The sequence below is a fragment of the Juglans microcarpa x Juglans regia genome, chromosome 7D (assembly GCF_004785595.1).
Source record: "Juglans microcarpa x Juglans regia isolate MS1-56 chromosome 7D, Jm3101_v1.0, whole genome shotgun sequence".
Taxonomy (NCBI): Eukaryota; Viridiplantae; Streptophyta; class Magnoliopsida; order Fagales; family Juglandaceae; genus Juglans; species Juglans microcarpa x Juglans regia.
Window position 1 is genome coordinate 19,735,238 of NC_054606.1, and position 20,647 is coordinate 19,755,884.

The following is a 20,647-nucleotide window of genomic DNA, read 5'->3' on the forward strand; positions in this document are numbered from 1 at the left end:
AAATTAAAATATTATTAGAATATAATTTTTTAATATTATTTTGTTTAAAAATTTGAAAAATTTGATTTTTTTATTATTTATTTAAAAATTTATAAAAATTATAATGATTAATTTATATTTGAAAGGAAGATGCAGAGGTGATATTAGAATTTTGGATCGAAAATTTTTACCGCAAGGCCAAGTAAACTCGCAATTAAAGAAGTAAAACAGACTAAACAGTGTCTACCCCGCTCTAGGGCTTCTTTAACGATACTAGGAATAAAAAAAAAAATTCCATCACGCGATCTCCGAGTTTCGCTTTCTTCGCGGTTCGAATCTATACAGCAAGAAAAAATCTCCGTAGTTAGCCTCTCGGTACTTTCTCTCTCCAGAGTTCTCACTTCTCCCTCTATAATTGGTGGCATAATGTGAGCGTGTTTGTTTAAATTGATGGCTAAATGAGCATATTTTCATTTCAGACAAGTTGGGTTTTTTTTTGCGTATAAACTGGGGTTTTGGGGTTTCCAAAGTTTGTTACTTTTTTATTTTAATCTGCGGTTTTGGGCGTGTGGTGTGTTACTGCATGAACTTGGTGAAATGCTAAAACTTTTGCCCTCTGGAGCTCCGGACTCTATTGAATTTGTAATTGTCTGATTCTAAGAATTGACTGCCTGTGTGCTTTTATCGACATATAGTTTGCTTACCTTTTGGGTTAGGTAAATTCCTTTCTACAGGTCAATAAGTGTAAACAGGAAAATTTAGAAAAACATTTTTTTATAACTAAAAATTAATAAAAATATTAACTTGATTATTAGAAGAGCAAACCCAAAAACTCGTTCTTTCGCCAAATCTATTGATTTCCTCGTAATAATAATGCTTAAGAGACCCACAAATGAATATCGCCTTGGAAGTCTTCTGTTTATCAACTTATTTCAACCCACATTGTGTAATCTATTTGAGATAGTTGCCTTTAGTATTATTTCTTGTACATATACCTGCATCACTATAATTTGATTAGAGTGCATCTATGAAGATGGCGAGCTATTTGGGTAGTCTAAATAATGGGTTTCTTTAAACCTATCCTTGGAGGATTTGCAAGACGGCGTTTCAGTTTATTTCATTTTTGTTTTTATTTTTCTGTACTGCTTATGCAATGCTATAATTTCCATCCTAAATATCTGAGCTCAGCTTTTATATGTAAATCTATTGCAGGAAGGTGCACAAATTGGTACGTTTATTTGGAACTGGTATTGTTTTCTGAGAGTGGACAATTTTTGTGGCTCTGTTGCCCTTTATGTTTCAGCAGTCTCACTCCTTTTGTATCTCAATGATTTGAGCCAAACACCCCGGAGACTTCTTTTAAAATTTGTTGTGTCACCTTATTACAACGAACAATTAATATCATAACCATATTTAAATCTATTATCCATGGTTTAGCTTCACAATTTTTATTTGCTGCTCTGATATTCTTAGATTTTATGGGGTTCCATACACCGTTTGAAATGAAGATGGTGAAATGCTTTGTTTTTTGCTCTGTATGCTTTTTCTTACCGCATTCTTCTTCTGATTCAAGAAATGCAGTATTTGATGTTTTGCACCACCTTCACGATCCTTTTAGCATTCAGAAAATTATTTTACCGGTCTTTGTTAGTACTGCCACTAATATTATCTTCATCCCTTGAGAAAGTCTTTAAAAGTCTTTCACATTGCAACCCCCTCTAGTCTTATCTCATCAGATGGGTTCAGCTGAAATTCATACTTTGTTGACCAAAAACAATAAATTCATACACTACAACTCCTTTTGGCCTTTTATTTTGTTTCCTCCTCTCGATATGTGTATACTTCTTCGATGAATTCTTCTGGCCTCTGTGCCTTCTTCACAGTTGCCTTGCAAACGTGTTTCGTTAGACACATAAGATGCCACAGACAAAGGCAAATGCATTATCTGCTGGTAAGCCAGTTGAACCTCAAAAGTTAAGTGAGCTGGAAAAGGCAGTCGAATCTGAAGAGAAGGTTGATCTTGATGAAGACGATGAGCCTGAGGAGGAGGAGGAGGAGGAGGAGGAGGAGGAGGAGGTTGAGTATGAAGAGGTAGAGGAGGAGGAGGAAGTTGAAGAAATTGAAGAAGAGGTGGAAGAAGAAGAGGAGGAACTGGAAGAAGCCGAAGAGGAGGATACTAATAATGCTATTGGAGCTGATGTACAGAAAAACAATAGCGGTGGTGAGATGAAGGTTGAAGATGGGGACGAGAAGAAAAAACATGCTGAACTTCTTGCCCTTCCTCCACATGGTTCTGAAGTATACATAGGCGGCATTCCCCATGATACTTCGGATGAGGATTTGAGAGTTTTTTGTGAATCTGTCGGAGAAGTGGGAGAGGTTAGATGCATTTCTATTTATAAAGTAACCTCTTATGTGCTTTTTCTAAAGATTTATACAAATACCTTCTTATGTGCTTTTTCTAAAGATTTATACAAATACCTTAGTGTTCTATGGCAACAGGTTCGAATTATGAAAGGCAAAGATTCAGGTGAGAACAAGGGCTTTGCATTTGTGACCTTTAGAAGTACAGAATTAGCATCTAAAGCTATTGATGAGCTGAGTAACAAAGAATTTAAGGTAACATAACCTTTTTTCCCCTCATTTCTTTGTTGTTTTTCCCTGCATAAGCTGAATAACTTGATGAAAAGTTGGATTTTGAACTTAATGTCAAGTATAATTGATTGTTAAAATATTAAGACAAGTCTTTCGTAAACCCTTTTTATTGTTTGTTGTTTTGGTGCAAACATCTTATTATGGCTGTTTGCTATTACTTATGTATGCTGAAATTGTTAAATCTCTCTCTCTCTCTCTCTCAGGGTAAAAAAATAAAATGTTCAACGTCAAAAGCAAAGCACCGTTTATTCATTGGTAATGTTCCTAGAAGCTGGGGAGAGGAGGATCTGAGGAAAGTTGTCACTGAGATAGGACCCGGAGTTACTGCTGTGGAACTGGTTAAGGTCAGTATGTAGTAGTTATGAATAATTATGGTAATTTTCATTAATTGTTGGTGTTATCTGTTTTCTTTTCAATTTATTTTTTATTTTTTTGCTTCTTTTTGTTTGTTTATTATCTGAATTCTCCTTGCTTTGGACAGCATTATGTTAAAAAACAACCAGTGGTATAGAAATTTATTTTTGTTACAAGGGTCGTCGTGTGCTGATGTTATTAAACTCTGTCACAGGATGTAAAGAACACCAGCAATAACAGAGGCTTTGCTTTTGTTGACTATTATAATCATGCATGTGCTGAGTATTCAAGGCAAAAGATGATGAACCCACAATTTAAGCTAGGTGATAATGCCCCAACCGTGAGTTGGGCTGACCCAAAAAATGCTGATTCTTCTGCTTCTTCACAGGTCTCGTTAAGTTGCTTTTGTTATTTTGTTTTCTTCTTTTTATTTATTTACTTATGAGTGCTTATAGCTTCCCGTTTTCTCCAAATTTGAGGAGCAACTATTTCAGTTTATGTTACAAGAATGTAGGGTGCTGTTGTCAACAATTTTTTTTGTGACTGGTGAAGAAAGCTAAATTCTTTTTTAGATAATGCTCTGTAAGTGGTTTATCTCGGTGTGCACCTAGAAAAAGATGTTATAGTTCATAGGACATCTAGGAGTTATCTGACATTGCTGCTTCTGTAAAGCACACTACTTAAAAAAGAAAATTGAGGAGTTACCCATATTGTGTTATAGTGCCCATAATCCATGCCTGGTTCAGGTGGCTATTCCTTTTTTTTTTTTTTTCCCTTAGTGTATCAGGGCATATCCTCTATTAAACTAATTTCGTTTTCAGGATCTGGTGGTTCTCAGATTTCGTTGCTGTTTTCTGTTTGGCCTTGCTCTTTAAAAGCTTTAGCTTGTCTCTTACAGGTGAAGGCAATATACGTGAAGAATTTGCCAAAGAATATAACACAAAACCAGTTAAAGAAGCTTTTTGAACATCATGGTAAAATCACAAAAGTGGTTCTGCCACCTGCCAAATCTGGAAAGGAAAAAAGTAGAATAGGTTTTGTACATTTTGCAGAGAGGTCAATTGCTATGAAGGCACTGAAGAATACAGAAAAATACGAACTAGATGGTGATCATAGCTACAGTTTTGGTTTTTACCAAACCAAAGACAATCGAATTAGTCACTCCTGATGCTTGGGATTGTTTTGATTTCAGGCCAAGTTTTGGAGTGTTCTCTTGCAAAACCACAAGCAGATGAAAAGGCTGGAGGGTCAAATTCACAGAAGTCAGGATTGCTTCCAAATTATCCCCCTCGTGTTGGTTATGGTATGGTCGATGGTGCCTATGGTGGTCTTGGTGCACGATATGGTGCTGCAGGCTTTGCACCGGTGAGCAATGTTCAAATGTGTCACTCTACTCATTTGTCTGTTCATTTTTCATCAAGAGAAATCTGCATAGATTCCTCTGGAGCCTTTTCTTTAACTCTCATGATTTTGCCTCTTGTACGTGAATATGAACTGACCCCTAACCATGGCCTCATCTTTATCATGTTGTCTATATATTTATTTATTTATTTATTTTCTGATAATAGTGTTGTCTGATTTTCTGAACTTTATATTTCTAGGTAATCCTTCTTTTCATGTTTTCCCTTAAACTCGAATCTCTTTGTAGGATGCCTGGAAACTTTTACAAAAAATAATACAGAACTAAAATGCTATCATGCCACCCTAATGTGCTAGTTTGTTGTCATAAATATGAAAATTGCAATCTTGAACTTTGATTTTTTTTTTCATTAATGGAATGGCTATGTGAGAATACACTTGGGGTGTAAATTAGGTGCTTTGGTGCCGCTATCTATGGGCCAGTGCCACGTGTTAGAGGTTTCAAATTGGTGTTAATACATAGTGTATATACCTTACTATAGAAGCCACTGTAGATAATTTCACTTTCCTCAGTTCTTACACTTGCGAGTAATAATCTCTAGATTTTCTCTAATATTTAGACATACATGTCTTTCAGCCAATGATCTATGGAAGGGGACCAACTCCTGGCTTGTCAATGATGCCAATGCTTCTGCCAGATGGACGGATTGGATATGTTTTGTGAGCACATGCATTCATCTTTTTCTTTAAACAGGCTAATTGGAACAGATGTTAGATTTTAATTATGCTTCAGATGTTTCCTTCTTAATTCCTCCTCTCATTTCCACTCTGGATAGCTTTAGTTTCTGTCATGACTATTGGCTTGGCAAGTAATCAGTCTATAGTGACGCAGGACCATCTAACCAAATGAGCCCCTCTGGTTAATTGGATTTAGTTAATAGTTAGTATTAGTTTAATTTTAATTGCTTTTAAACACACCCAAGTACTTCAGTGTATTAAATGCATAGTAAATGCCATCTGATTTATATGAATTTTGGCTTTCATGTTAGGTATGAAGAGAAAATGTAATCTAGTAGTCAAATTTTTTGTTTATAACTAACCATTAAAAAAAAAAACCATAAAAAATAAAGTAATGTCAATTAATGAGTTTTTTTGCAGTAACTTGGAATTTGTTATTATAGACTTGTTAGTAGTTTGATCGTTTAATGTTTAGTTTTATACTTATACCCGTGTTTTTGGTCTATTTAAAAGGCCATATGACTAGCATTTGATTTCTAGTGAGATTAATTGCTAATGTTAAAATGATGTATGCATAATTAAGGACTAGCCCCCAACACCCTGAAATTGATTGGTAAGTTAGTAATGCACCAAATTGATATTGAAGTTATGATAGCGCCTTTCAGCTGATTCTTCTAGGGGAGGAAGTACCATTCGAGGCAGAGCTCATTGGAATCCTTATATGAGAAATATCTTAAGAGGCTTAAATACGGATTTTACCATCATAGTATCAGAAAACTTGACTAAAAGTTTTCTTCAGTCTATTGGATCTGTCAAATCATGCTATTTTGAGTTTTCACTCTGATTCTTTTGCCCTTACTATGATCCTCCCTGATGCACATTACCCATATAATACTGTGGTGAAGACAAACAGAATTTATTGGCCAGTTGGTTCTTTAAGCTATCTACTATATAGGATAAAATGGAGGGCATTTTTCTTGTGGAAGATGGATTCCTATGTGCCATTGCAGGTGTATATGGCCCAGATATTGACATATAAAGAAGGTTATTGTGGGCAGAATTGGCGGGGCTTTATAGTTGGTGGGAAATACCATGGTACATAGGAGGAGACTTTAATGTCACTTGTTCTCGAGTGAAATATTGAGCACGTCTCACGTTAACCTTAAGATGGTGGAATTCTCCAATTTCATTTCTGAGCAAGACCTTATGGATATTCCATTAATTGGGGACACCTTCACATGGTCCAACAGCTGCAAACATCCATCTTGGTCCAAGATTGATAGATTTCCGGTATCTTCAGATTGGGAATTGCATTTTCCTGATGTAATTCAAAAAAGACTTCCTTGGTTATGTTCATTTACCTTAGATTGTTGAGGCATTTGAGGGGGATGGAGGTATATTAAGTTTGAGAACATGTGGCTTAAAGGTACTCCGGCATTATAGACGGAATTAGGCATTCGTGGACTTCTTACTTCTTTCAAGGTACTCCCAGTATCATAATGGCTTGCAAGTAAAAGGCACTGAAGAATGATTTTGATGCAATGGAATGAATAGGCTTTTGGTAATGTGGTGTAGCAGAAGTGCTCTCTCTTATAGATTTTGTATGGTTTGGAGGGTGAGGAGGAGGCGAGTCCTCTTCGAAGTTGAGAGAACTTGTAAGTGTTAGGTGGTCATAGAACTTGATAGGGTTTCTTTAATAGTGGAGATCTCTTGGAGACAGAAATCAAGGGCACTATGGTTGAGGAAGATAAATGCACAAGCTTTTTCCACCGATTGGCTAATTTGCATAAACAATCCAATTGAGATGATGATGGTGGACAGAGCAATTTCCTTTGATCAAGCTGTCATCAAGAATCACATTGTACAATATTATGAGCACCTACCCTTTGAACAGTTTGCATGGAGACTAAAATTGGATGGCTTAATATTCGAGACAGTAGATCAACAGGGTTTTTGAACAAGATGAGGTTTACAAAGTGGTCCAAAGAACGACTAGTGACAAGGCTTGAGGCCTGATATATTCACCATGGCTTTCTTCCAAGTTTGTTGGGAAGTGGTTAAGATGACCTAATGAATGTGTTTCAAGAGTTACATGCAATGAAAGGTTTGGAAAAAGTCTTAAATGCTACTTTCATAGCCCTTATTCCTAAAAAAGGCAGGGACAGTGGATGTTAAAGATTATTGCTTGATTAGTCTTGTGAATGGTTTCTATAGGAGCTTATCTAAGGTTTTGGGAAACATATTGAGTATGATGATGGAGAAGATAGTATTAAAGCCTAAAAGAGGCGTTTACCAAAGGTAGATAGATTCTAGTCTTGGGATTAATTGAGAATGAATGCTTGGATAGCATACTCGGGTCTAGAGGTCGTGGGATACTTTGCAAGTTGGACATGGAGAAAGTGTAACGCCTTGTCATTTGGAATTTCTTGTTTTGTTTGCTTGCAAGAAGTGGCTTTGGGGAGAAATGGTGTTCCTGGATAGCATATTGTATCTCTATTTCTGCTTTTCTATCTTGGTGAATGGTTCTTTGGTTGGGTTTCTTCAACAACTCCCGTGGTCTGAGATGGGGGGACTTGCTTTCTTTGCTGCTTTTTATTATCTCCATGGAAGCTCTTTGTGAGATGATCCTCTTGTGGATGGTGGCTCTCTCGGGCGTCTTGATGGGCAAGAGCAACTATGGCTCTCTTGATGTCTCTCACCTTTTATTTGTCGATGATACCCTCATCTTTTGTTGGGGCACCAAGGTCACATTCAATCTTTGAGGGCAATTCTCTTATGCTTTGAAGTTGTCTCTGGTTTGGAGGTGGAAAATGTTCATAATGTAGTGAATCTGGCCAGCCTTTTGGGATGCATGGTATCTTCCTTACCCATGAAATACCTTGGTCTACCTTAGGGTGCTCCTTTTAAGATGGCCTGCATTTGGGATGTTGTGATTGAAAAGTTGGAGTTTAGATTGGCTAGCTGGAAGAGGTAACCCATCAAATGGGGGTTGGCTTACATTAACAAAAAGAACTTTTTCTAATCTGCCCACATACTTCTTGTCTTTGTTTCCACTTTCCACAAGGTTGCCAACCGTATTGAGGAGCTACAACTGGATTTCTTGTGGAATGGGATGGGATGATTTTAAATTCCATCTTGTGAATTGGACAACAATATGTATACCCATCTTCGAGGGAGGATTGGGTATTCGTAACTTGATGGTGTTCAACCAAGCTCTTTTGGGGAAATGGATGTGGCGATACTAGTAAGAAAAGGAGGTTTTATGGATGGTTGTTATAGATTTGAAGTTTTGTGAAGCATGGGGGTTGCTGGTGCTCAAATGAGGTACATGGACCACATGGGGTGGGTTTGTGGAAGCACATAAGAAGAGTATGGGAGGCCTTCTTTAGACACACTCGTATTAAGGTTGATGATGGCTCGAGTCAAGTTTTGGCATGGCACATGGTGCGGTAGTCGAATCCTCAAGGACACATTCCTAGCAGTATTTGAAATTGCACGGGCTAAAGTAACCTCAACAGTTGAGCTCTTGGAATCTTTCAATGGCTCTCAATGGAATGTTGTTTTTGTCTAGAGTAGCATAGAATTGGGAATAGGATGTCACTACTGAGTTTTTTGATTTATTGTACTCTCTACAAGAGTGACAGTGTGAATGATAGACAAGATCATTTGGAGCCCCTCCAAGAAAAGTAGATTCAATGTTCTCCTTACTAGCAAGGCATGGATGCCTGAGGAATATATGACTAAAGCTCCCCTGAAAGTAGTTTTTTTTTTTTTTTTTGTTTGGACAACTTCCTTAGGAAAGATAAACAACTTAAGGGAAAGTCTGATCATGGTATTAGATTGATGTTACATGTGCAAGAAGGATGATGAAGCAGTGGATCATTTGCTTCTACACAGCGAGGTGGCTAGGACTTTTGTGTAACGGCTTTTTTGCGAGAGTGGGAATATCATGGGTCTTGCCTAGAAGGTTGGTGGACTTGGCAAGTTGGAGAGGCCTCCAAGGCAGCACTAGTAGCGTCAATTTTGAAGATGGCTCCTGTATGTATTTGTTGGTGCATTTGAAGGGAAAGAAATGATAGAATAGAAACTTTGAAGCGGACAATGGATGAGCCGAAAGCTTTCTTTTTTAAAACCTTGTTTCTTTGGGCTGTGGCGATAGGTTTTAATGGGCTAAATGTCCATGAGTTTCTTATTTCAATTGTAAATCCTAGTTAGATATTAATCATGTTATGTCCTGTGTACTTGGGTTATTCCTCTTATTTTATTAATAAAACTTCTCAGTTGCATATCAAAAAATATTGTTCGGGCCATACAATGCTAGGTCAACTGAAATCCATCAAGTTGGGTTCATCTAGATCCATCAAGGTAGAGCTTTTACTTGGTTTCCATCAAGGCAGGTCAACCCATATCCATTAAGTACAGTTGGTTTAGGCATTTTGGCCTGTTCAGACACAGTTTTGTTTGGTTCTGACTTGAGTCAGTTCAGGTCGGTATTTCTAGGTTGGTTTTGAAGGTCTTTTTCGTCAGTTCATTCCCATGATTTCTGGTTCAGATTCCTGTTTTTCCTGTTCCTCCTTTTCAGCCATTTCGGTTATCTTTCCGCTGGTTCTGGATTAATGCTGTCAGTTCAACCAATTTTTGGTTGGTTCAGATCTTATTTCACTTGGTTTTGGCTCTTCTAGGCTGGTTTTGGTTGATTTTTCCTTGCAGCTGCTTTGTCATCTTTTCTGATCTCTTCAAGGTTTAGTAGATCAATCTTATTTATGGAGATTCAGTTGGTTTAACACTGGTTGGTTATCTGATTCTTTAGTGGTTCGGTTGTTTTTGCTGATTTTGTGTAGTTCAACTTTGGTTTACCCTCAATTACTTGCTGGTTGCTCTTGGATTGACCCACTTGTTTTGCATTGGTCTTGTTGCCTGGTTGAGTGGAAGCTTGCATAATTGTTCGTTGGGTTTATTTGTTTTCTGCAACTTATAACTGCTCCAAAACCGAGTTAGCAAGATTTTGGTCTGCATGAAATGCGCCCAATGACTAATGTTAAATTGAAAGGAAAAAAGGAATGTTTAATAGGCTAAATTCATAGAGTTCTAGTAATACCGATATTGAGTATTGGAGGGTAGTGGAAGAGATTCCACATTGCCTAGGAGGGAGTAGTTAAAATTTACAATGACTCCAAGGGACTCTAATTGTGACATCGACTAGCCATTTTGGAGAATAGCTCTGATGTGACTTGAGTTTTTTTAGGCTTTTATAAATGGTATTGGAGTCAATCCAAATAAAAACTCTAGGACTTGGATCGTGTTGCCTGCAACAATTAATGAGGACGTTTGGGATTTGGGTCAGGTATTGTTCATCCTCCTTCCCCAACCAGACCCTTGATGTGGCAGAGCACTAGGCTTTCATTCTCAATCGTCGTGAAGCAACAAAATCTTATTAGCTCAGGTCCTTAAAGGATCTCAAGGTTGCATAAGATCCAATACTTGGGATAATGTTCTTTTATCATCTCACCATCATTAGTGCTGTGGACATCCGAGTTGTTATTGAAACTCGTGGGCCTTCCTTAATGCCTTCTTTGTTCATTGGGCCATCATAAACTCAGAGTCTGACTCATCAGAGTTGGGATTTGAATGAAGTTGGAGTGAGTTTTTACATAGCCCCTATCAGATTTAGAGTGGACACCTAATAGGTATTCTAGAATTGGTTTGTCAGTTGGTACCTACGTTGAGACAACTGAAGAAATATTCCCAAATGATCTAAAAAGCTCATACCATTACATTAAGGCCTTGTTTGGTTATACATATGAGATGAGATGATCAGAAATATGTGAATAATAGTGAGATAGTTTGTGAATAGTAGTACTTATAAAAAAAATAGTTTGTGAAATAGTTCGAGTTAAGATATTTTATGAAGTTTTGGGAAATGAGAGGGAAAAAGTTGAATAAAAATATTATAAAGTTAAATTATTGTTAGAATATAAATTTTTAATATAATTTTTGGGTTGAGATTTGAAACATTTGAATTGCTTTTTGTATTTTGTTTGAAAATTTGAAGAAGTTGTAATTGATTAAATGAAAAAGTTTAAAATTTGAAATTGAAAAGTGTTTGTGTTTGAATGGTGTTTGGATGTTGAGATAAGATGAAATCGGTTGAGACCATATGTGAAACCAAATAGAGCCTAAGATGTATAATGGAGAGAGAAGGCATTGCTTGTATTCTCTTGCTAATTAGAATTTTTTGTGGACTTGAAATGCTCTAGATGAAGATGATGCATGGGACTATGTTCCCTTCATTAGGAAGGGCAGTCTAGACCAGACGGTGGGACAAATATGGATATTTAGAATTGAGATCAAACGTCGCAAATGTAGTGGGATGTTGTTGGAATGGAATTTGTGATACCCTAAATGATAAGGGTAGGTGGTGTAAGGGATCCCACATCGTTTAGGAATGAGAAATTCTTGTTTTTTATAATGGTTTCAATGGGGTTTCAATTGTATAATTGACTTGTCCTTTTGGAATATAAGCTCAAATGTGGCTTGAGCCTCCCTTAGAGCATTACAAATGGTATCAGAGCCCGTCCAAACCAGAAATGTGAGATTTGAGCGATGTCACCTACGACAGACTGACCCGACTAAGACGTTGGGAATTTAAGGGTGGAGATTGTGATACCCCCTATACTTGACTGATAAGGGTAGGGATCTCACATTGCTTGGGAAGAAGTAGTTTTTGCCCCTTATAATGGTTCTAATAGGGGTCCAATTGTATCATTGACTAGTCTTTTTGAAATTGTAGAAACACATGGCTCAATATCGGACTAAATCGGTTGAAACAGGCACGTACCGGCTCGGAACCAGTTTGTATCGGCCTGGAATTGGGCCTGTATCGGTCGGAATCAGGCCTGTATCAGCCGTTATCAACCCGTATTGGGTCTGTATCGGTATCGGCCTGTTGCTGTCCTTAAGAACATGGATTAGGTTAACCTAACCGAGAATAAGGGATTTGGGTATTACCTTATCAGCATTACCAAACAGGTGTTATTCCGGATAGGAATAAACTCTTACTCCAAGTTTTGGTTATTTACACTCGAGGATTGGATAGCTTATACCTGCAACCAAACACTTCGGGGCTTCAACTTCTTTTCGGCGATGAAGACCCTTTCTGGCTGCCTATAAAGACGGAAAACTTCCCGATAATCACAGAAAGCGACGGCGAGTTCACCCCTGGTGCCTAGTACTGAAGACGACACCGGAAACTCGCCAGAAGCAACTTCAAACACCTACGGCCGTCGATGATGAAGAGAGAAGCCGTCGGGATGCGCAAAAGAAGATGGCGAACTCGAATCCTGTAGCTGCAAACATTGGTGAGCTTAGATCCGGCCACAAAAGTTAGATACTACATTGGAAAACACTCCGACGAGTTAAGACAATAGTGAGCATGATTTCGGCGTGAACCACCTTGCACCATTCGACAACAGGGATCTCTGATACCATATAGAAACACTTGGGACAAATACTTACTTTATTCATTGATGTACCATCATATATATACACTACATGCAATTGACATTTATACCCTCACAAGTTTCACTAATTACAACCATGCCCTCTAATAGGGAACATAAGCCTAGATATGGCTTGGGCCTCCCTTGGGGCGTTACAATTTTTTTGTTTTTTTAAGTAGGGCGTTACAAATTTGCCCCACTTAGATCATACAACTCTTATGTAATCTTAAATAATCCACTCTTAAGATAACATGGGGCATAGAAAATTCTTTCCCAGTACTTTCATTATAAATAATAATCACCTTCTTAATAAAGACCATAGATTGCCTTTATATAGACTGACCACTTTAAGACAGAAAAAACCTCTAGGGGTTGGCTTAAGTGCCAGAGCCTTGGTCTTGATGGTATGCTTTCTCTAGGTGTAAGGTTTGAACCTTTAGTTGCAAGGGCCATTGGATTGAGGGTCCCCTTGAATTACTTTTTTTTTTTTTTTTTTTTTTCCGATAATTAATAAGAAATTTTATTACCAAGAATAGGCACAGCCCAAGTTCACATGATGTATACAAAGGAAATACCTACTACACTCTAGAAAGCAGGAAAACTAAAATAGAAACAGATTCAGTATATTATCATCATTCCTTATAAAGATCTTAGCCCACAAGCTCAAAGTAGAAAAGAAAAAATTCTGGAGATTTTCAAAAGAACGCTCTGTCTTCAAAACATCTCTCAATCCTTTCCAGCCATAGACACCACATTAAACATAAATGAATCATTCTCCATTTGGCAGCTACACATTTCCTTGCCTCAAAATCACACCAGCGTGCAGGAAGATCTAGAACATCTTGAGGCGTCACCCAATATAAACTTGTCCGACCAATAACCTCATTTCACAAAGACTTTGCTACCTCACAATGTAAAAAAAGATGATTTACAGATTCACCGTCCTTGCACATGACACATCAATCAGCTATACACAAACCATGTTTTTTAAGCTTATCCATGGTCAATACTTTCCCTTGAGCAACCACCCAACTGAAGAATGCCACCTTTGTAAGAACCTTCACCCTCCAAATGCTTTTCCAGGGGAATACACAGCCAGAATGACAATTAAGCACCTTATAAAAAGAATTGACTGAAAATCTGAAATTTCCAGCATGGTCCCACAGTAGCCTGTCCTCTCTTCCCTGCATCACTTTTGAGTTATAAAATCTTCCCAAAAATTCTGAAACAACATTCACCTCCCAGTCATTTGCATCTCTAATAAAGTCAATATTCCATAGAATATTATTATCTGTACACTGAAGGTAATCTGCCACATCAACATTTTGATCCCTTGCAATTCTATAAAGAGATGGAAAATCTGATTTAAGACCTTATTCCCCACACCAAATGTCATGCCAAAAGAGAATCCTCTTCCCTTCCCCCACCTTAAACTTAATGTGTTTAGAAAACTCCCCCCAACCTTTCCTAATAAACTTCCATAAACTCACCCCTATGCTCCTCTAATTTCATTAGAACACCAATCCCCCCACCCACTCCCATATTTAATAGCAACAACATTCTTCTATAAAGCATCTCTCTCTTCATGACATCTCCAAAACCATTTTCCAAGGAGTGCTTTATTAAACAATCTCAAATTTCTCACTCACAATCCTCCACAAAAAACCGGTTGACAATGTTCCAACTAACCAAATAAAACTTCTTTTCCTCTCCTATTTCTCCCATAAGAAATTACGATAAATTTTCTCAATTCTTCTAGCAACTCCAGCCGGCAAAGGGAAAAGTGAAAGAAAATATGTAGGAAGATTAGACAACATACTCAAATATAACTTTTGCCATCTAGCCAACCTTCTCTCGATTTTCTCAATCACCCCATCTCATATCAAAATAGATTTGTGAGAAGCCCCCAAGGGAAGACCAAGATACTTCAGCGGCATTGAAGAAATCTTACACTCCAAAATATTCGCCAAATCTGAAATATTGCCTACTGCACCCACTGGTACAATTTCAAACTTGTTTAGGTTAATCTTGAGATCCGAGACAGCTTCAAAACATAACAACAAGACTCTCCAAGTACGAATATGTTCTTGGTTGGGCTCATTGAAAATCAAAATGTCATCGGCAAAATGAAGATGAGATAATTTAATGCTATTATTCTGTTCCTCATTTCTCACCTCAAAACCCGATAAGTACCTTCCTTCAACTGCTGCTTCCAACATTCTACTCAACATCCATGACAAGAACAAAAAGAAAAGGAGATAGCAGATCTCCTTGTCTCAAACCACGTGTACTATTAAAAAACCCAACCAGGTTGCCATTCACCAAAATGGAAAATCTCGACATCGAAATGCAATGTTTGATCCACATACACCATTTCTCTCCAAAACCATATCTCCCAAGTAATCCCAACTAACATGGTCATTTTCCATGTCCAATTTAATCAGAATTCCATATTCATTTGATTAAATTCTGCTATCCACGTACTCATTAGCAACTAAGACTGAGTGAAGAATTTGTCGCCCTCTTACAAATGCATTTTGAGATTTCGATATAATATTTCCCAACACCACACTCGTACGATTAGCTAACACTTTAGAGATTATCTTGTAACCCCATTCACCAAACTAATAGGCTGAAAATCCCGCATCTCCACAGTCCCTACCTTTTTGGGAGTAAGTGCGATAAATGTAGCATTGAAACTTTTCTCAAATTTCATAAATGTATAAAATTCAAGAAAAATCTTCATAATATCAACCTGCACTATATTCCAACAAGATTGAAAGAAAGCCAATGAGAAACCATTTGGACCTGGAGCCTTATCCCTTGCCATTCCTTTAACCACATCAAGAACTTCATCATCTTCAAAAGCTCTCTCTAACCATTCTGCACTTGCCTGATCAATGGAGTCAAAAAAAGTCCATGGTCTCCAAGAGTATTCTTTGCTGAACAACATCTCATAGAAATTGACAATGTGATCTTTTATGACCTCTTGATTTGAATTGGTGTTTTCACCATCTTGAAGAACCTCGATAGGATTATTTCTTTGATGAAAGTTCGCCATACAGTGAAAATTTTTTGTGCAATTGTCACATTCCTTCAGCCAAAGGACCCGGGATTTCTACCTCCAAGAGATTTCCTCCATTAAAATGATCTTCTCTAATTCATCCACTTTTTTTTCTCTCCAATTCCTCTCTAGATATAACCCCCAACAGCTTCCTTTCCTCCAAACTCTGCAACTGCTGCATCAAAAGTTTCATTTTATTTTCTGTGTTCCCAAACTCTTCAACATTCCACTTCTTCAAATCTGTCTTTAGTGCCTTAAGTTTACCAGCTAGTACAAAGCTCGGAGTACCAGAAAGAGTACGAAGACCACCACGACCTCACCCTATCCACAAAACCCTCAGCCTCCAACCACATATTTTCAAATTTAAAATACCTTAGCCCTCTAAAAGTGCCCCCAGTCTCAAGCATAATAGGATAATGGTCAGACCACATTCTCGGTAACCTTTTTTGCCTCAAATCAGGAAAAGGAACCTCCCAAGAAGCTGAAACCAGAAATCCGTCCAGCCTAGACCATGCCCTTCCATTGAACCACGTAAAATCCCCACCAACCAGCGGTAGATCGATCAAACCAAACTCAAAAATCAGATTTGAGAAAGCATTCATGGCATGAGAGAAATAATTATCCCCCACTCTCACTAGGGAACTGTGTAATGCTGAAATCCCCTCCAAAACACCAGGGAACATCCCAACAGCAGCAAACACCTGTCATTTCATCCCATAAAATACTCATACTATTATCCATGTTAGGACCATAAATCCCCGCAAAAGCCCATTCAAATCCATCATCCACACTTTGAATCGGCAAGCAACCATAAACTCTCCCACATAATGATCTACCATCTTCACTAACCTCCTATCCCACATAACAATAATACTACCCGAAGCCCTATTCGAAACTAATTCAACCCATCCCACACATGGACTGCTCCATAAACTGTTCACAATTGTTTGATTAACCAACTTCAGCTTGGTTTCTTGGAATCAAATGACATCAGCACTCCACTTTCGAATCATATTTTTTACCCGAAGACGTTTTCTATAGTCGTTCAGCCCCCTCACATTCCAAGAGATGATTGTTGGTTTCATTGATGACTATGAACAACCCTCCCCTTACCTTTATATCTAACGGCACTTCCTCCCTTTGAGTTATAATTAATGGAGCACCATAACCTCTTTAATTCCCTCTCCTCCTTTAGAGCGGATCAAGCCAATGAAGGTTGACTAGCCTCTATAGCTATTAGAAGTTCTCTAAATTGTTCCTCAAATCCGACACGAGAGATTCCCACACAATCCTTGATTTCATCCACTTTCCTCATCACCCAATCAGATGAAGAATTGAGCCAATAAATTTCAAGAAGGATAGAACACAATGGATCAGGGTCCATTTCTTCATCAGACTCCCTCAACTCTCCTGACTCACTTGCCTCTGCTTCCTCCTCCCCTCCAAGAACCATCTGCAACTTAGGCTACGTTTGGGTAGTGAGAATACCTGAGAAGTGTTGAGAATGTTTGTGAATAGTAGTGAAAAAGTAATAATAAAATATTAAAAAGTAAGTGAAAAGTAATGAATAGTAGAAAAGTAGGTAAAAAGTAATAATAAAGTAAAGAAGTAGTGAGAGTACCTCAAGTACTCTCACTTGCCAAACACACCCTTAGAGTTCTGGGTGCAAGGGACCTCAAAGGACCACTCAACTCCACATCTCCCTCCACCACTTCCACCCCTTCTGAAACCCTCTTGGTGCCTTCAAAACATAGCTCAGTAGGAGCCATTAACAGCTGAGAAGAGAACCTCCCAACCTCGAGATGAGAATCTCCCATCAGAACCTTGGCCTCAGAGGAGGGCAACAAAGTCCCCATTGCCGGAGTTGAACTCACCACCTGAGTACCCTTATAGGGATCGACTACCACTGTCATCCCTTTCTGTGAAGAAATCGCAACCTCCTGTGCCGTCGAGGGCTTATTCTGGGACTCCTCAGAGTTCTGATTCCCATATCAGGGTTTATTCTGGTCCTTTTGAATTACTAGAGGTGCACTTGCATAAAAGTTCTTGGCAAGAGCTTGTGCACCCCCGGAGTAGTTGGGACTTTGCTCTCAGATTTCCAGTGACAATAAAAAGACTTTAAAATAAAATATAACTGAAAAATCCTATTATAATTCTAAAATCATAGTTATTCATAAAAAAACAAAATCTAAAATCACTGTTGCACTAAAAGACTCTTGATCTAATAAAACAAAAGTAATTAATCAAGAAACCTGCTCCCTAAAATAAATCCACTACATGTCAGAGACTCCTACAAACTTTACCATTTGCAAATGGTGTGCAAACTCCGTGATCCGTGATATGCCAATTACGTGTCTTCTACTCATACAATTGTATCGTAGTTTTGAGTTACAATCTGCATTATTCTCTCTAACCCATCTTCCTGTTCTTTTGTGATCTCATTTCATGGCCATAATTTTTTTATGAGCATCTCATGGCCATAATAAAGTTGAAATTGCTTGGCCTAGCTTGAAATAGAATAGTATTCAACAAATTTTCACCAAAAATGAACTTTTCTTCCCAAAATCCAAAAGTGATACTTTGTTTAGTTAAATTTGGAAAAACAAAATCCTCAAGTCCAAGAAAATCAGCATAACTTAATTTTCTCAATGCCCAATCGAAATTCCAAATTTCACCATCATCTTTATTTTCACTAGGTCATTGTCGTTTGGATAGGTATCTCTGATTGGTGTGGATGCCCAGCCTATGGAAGAATGTTCCTTCTCAAGGTCATCCAACGAGTCTTTTTCTTCCACCTCTTCAACCCAAATGATAGCTTCTCCTTTGATACTATCAATTTGATCGTCTTCCAAAACTCTCCTTCATGCGCTGTAAAAAGGCCTGTAGTTGCCGCCCTAGTGTTGTTCCAACACATTCACAGGCATTGTTAGTCCGTGCATGTTGTCCACCCCATACTTCTCTACCTACCATGGTAGAAATTGAACCTACAACACTGATGCCAATTCATGCAGTTAGTTGTTTGGATCTGACATCGCAAGTGCGGCAGAATGTTGTAGGAATGAGATTCACCCCACTTAGATCACATCCCTCTGTAATCTTAAACATTTCGCTCTATGATAACAAGGAATAGGGGAAAACTCGATCATAGGGTATTTCAATTATAAATATCAAATACTAATCAGCAACTTCTCAATAATGATCATAGATTGCCTTTATATAGCCTTACTACTTTAAGACTTCAAAAATAAAATAAAACTCTATAACAAATTCTGTTATAATTCTAAAATATTTGTTCCACAAACAGCCTCTTAATCTAATAAAACAAAAGTAAATAATGAAGAAACTTGTTCCATAAATAAATGCACTACGTCTAAGACTCCTACAAGCCTCCAATTTCCAAGCGATGCAAACTCCATGATATGCCGATCTTTTTTTAACTCGTGGCATTTGACAGATTTGGACTTAATTAATCCGTGTCTTCTACGCATACAATTGTATGACAGTTTTGAGTTACAATCTTCATCAGAATCGCTCCCTGAAAAGCTACAACTGGTAAGAATCCCTATGCAGATGCATACCTGTACTAATTCACATCAACGGACCATTGAACTTCTGCCGAAAGCCTTAATAGCATAAACTTCTGATGTTCCTTAAAAGGAACTTAAACTACAGATCAATAATCCGAGACAATGGAGATACTAGTTGTTAAGCGGAGGATCTGGACCCCCACGGCAATGACTGTAACAGATAGAGGTAATGGAGATGTATTATAATCAGAAGGCATGGAGAACCTTTTCCTACATTGTGAATCCTAAGTGAGTGTTGTCTAAGTGTGTTTTAACATTCCTCTTCAGGCTTCTGTACCATTGAAATATAATTATGTACCTTTTAGCCATAATTCTTATTACTACTTATTTTGTGCATGTTATAATGGTTAAGAAAGATTCTTTTAATCTTTTTTATTGGACCCTTTTGGAAGTTCCTGAAGTATAAAGTTTAGGACTATTCTTTGACTTATCAAAAAAAAAGTTTAGGACTATTCTTTGCATTGATTTGATGCTTTTTTGCCTAGGGTCTTTGAATATATGGTTTTGAACAGTGGGAGCATTTGTTAGGTTGCTTTGATATTGAGTACTTTTTGCATTGCTTATTGTTTATTGCCTATATCATTGTATATATGGTTTTGAACAGAACTTGACATATTGGCTGAATCGCTTTGTTCCATGGCTGGTGCACTTCTAAGTTTTTGATGACAGTATATTTGATAAACGGACTTCCAATGGCAGATTCAAGATGGGGGGAATATATGGAAAAATATTTAAATATTTATTGATTGCTTTACATGCCTGGGGAGTGAAGGCCCTTTCTTCTTTTAATCATTGCAGGCAACAGCCAGGAGCACAACCACATATTGCTTCACATCAAAGAAGTGTCATCAGGGGTGGTGGTGGAAATGGCAACAAGAGTAGTGTCAGTTCAAGCAGGGGAAGGCACAACAATGATGGTGGCCATGGGCGCAGGTATCGCCCATATTAGTAGCCCCTCTTAGTGTGAAAAATTATACATCAGGAAGTGTTTGTTTTAATCCCAAAAGCCTAAATATTGTTATATATATATATATCTGAATTTTGCAGTTATCTTAATTATTGAAGGAAGTTATGGTATTCTTATACTTTGGTCAGTCTTAATTACTTTAGGAATTTCAGTTGTTTTGAGAAATTACAATTTGTACCACAAATTCTCACTTCCTATTTTGTAATGTGGAATCAAACTATCGCTTTAGTTACTTGGTACTCTTAAGCTATTAGAAAGTTTCATTTATTATTTAGATGACTGTCTAGAAGGTGCCACGTCATTAGTCTGTCCATAATAATATGACCTGAATTTGATGATGTTATATTAATATCTCCAAAGTGGTAGTTTGGATACAAAATATATTTTCATTAGTTTTTTGGTTAAAATGCCAATATAGTCCAAGTGGCTTGCTTTTTGGATAGAT

At 37.7% G+C, this 20,647-nt stretch overlaps 1 protein-coding gene across 4 annotated transcripts; it reads left to right on the forward strand.

Annotated features, from left to right (window-relative positions):
* Positions 1 to 215: 215 nt before the first annotated feature.
* Positions 216 to 20,431, forward strand: LOC121238813 (heterogeneous nuclear ribonucleoprotein Q-like). 4 transcript variants are annotated; one of them, XR_005935178.1, is made up of 12 exons: positions 216 to 354; positions 1,192 to 1,207; positions 1,863 to 2,358; positions 2,482 to 2,598; positions 2,838 to 2,978; positions 3,203 to 3,376; positions 3,887 to 4,094; positions 4,181 to 4,353; positions 4,985 to 5,067; positions 19,152 to 19,200; positions 19,306 to 19,438; positions 19,906 to 20,027. XR_005935178.1 is itself a non-coding variant. In XM_041135849.1 (11 exons), exons 3-11 carry the CDS (start codon positions 1,897 to 1,899, stop codon positions 20,115 to 20,117), a joined length of 1,491 nt encoding a protein of 496 aa, XP_040991783.1. In that variant the 5' UTR covers positions 216 to 354; positions 1,192 to 1,207; positions 1,863 to 1,896; the 3' UTR covers positions 20,118 to 20,431. The 4 variants fall into 4 exon arrangements, 3 of the variants coding, with proteins under 3 accessions (XP_040991783.1, XP_040991784.1, XP_040991782.1); XM_041135849.1 differs by lacking the exons at positions 19,306 to 19,438; positions 19,906 to 20,027 and adding an exon at positions 20,034 to 20,431; XM_041135850.1 differs by lacking the exon at positions 19,906 to 20,027 and having other exon boundaries at positions 19,306 to 19,442.
* The last annotated feature ends 216 nt before the right edge of the window (positions 20,432 to 20,647 follow it).

Coding starts and splice junctions, on each gene's coding strand:
- LOC121238813 (XM_041135848.1), top strand. CDS start 1,897: ATGCCACAGACAAAGGCAAATGCATTATCTGCTGGTAAGCCAGTTGAA. Junction 2,359..2,481: donor CTGTCGGAGAAGTGGGAGAG/GTTAGATGCATT, acceptor CTATGGCAACAG/GTTCGAATTATGAAAGGCAA. Junction 3,377..3,886: donor ATTCTTCTGCTTCTTCACAG/GTCTCGTTAAGT, acceptor TGTCTCTTACAG/GTGAAGGCAATATACGTGAA.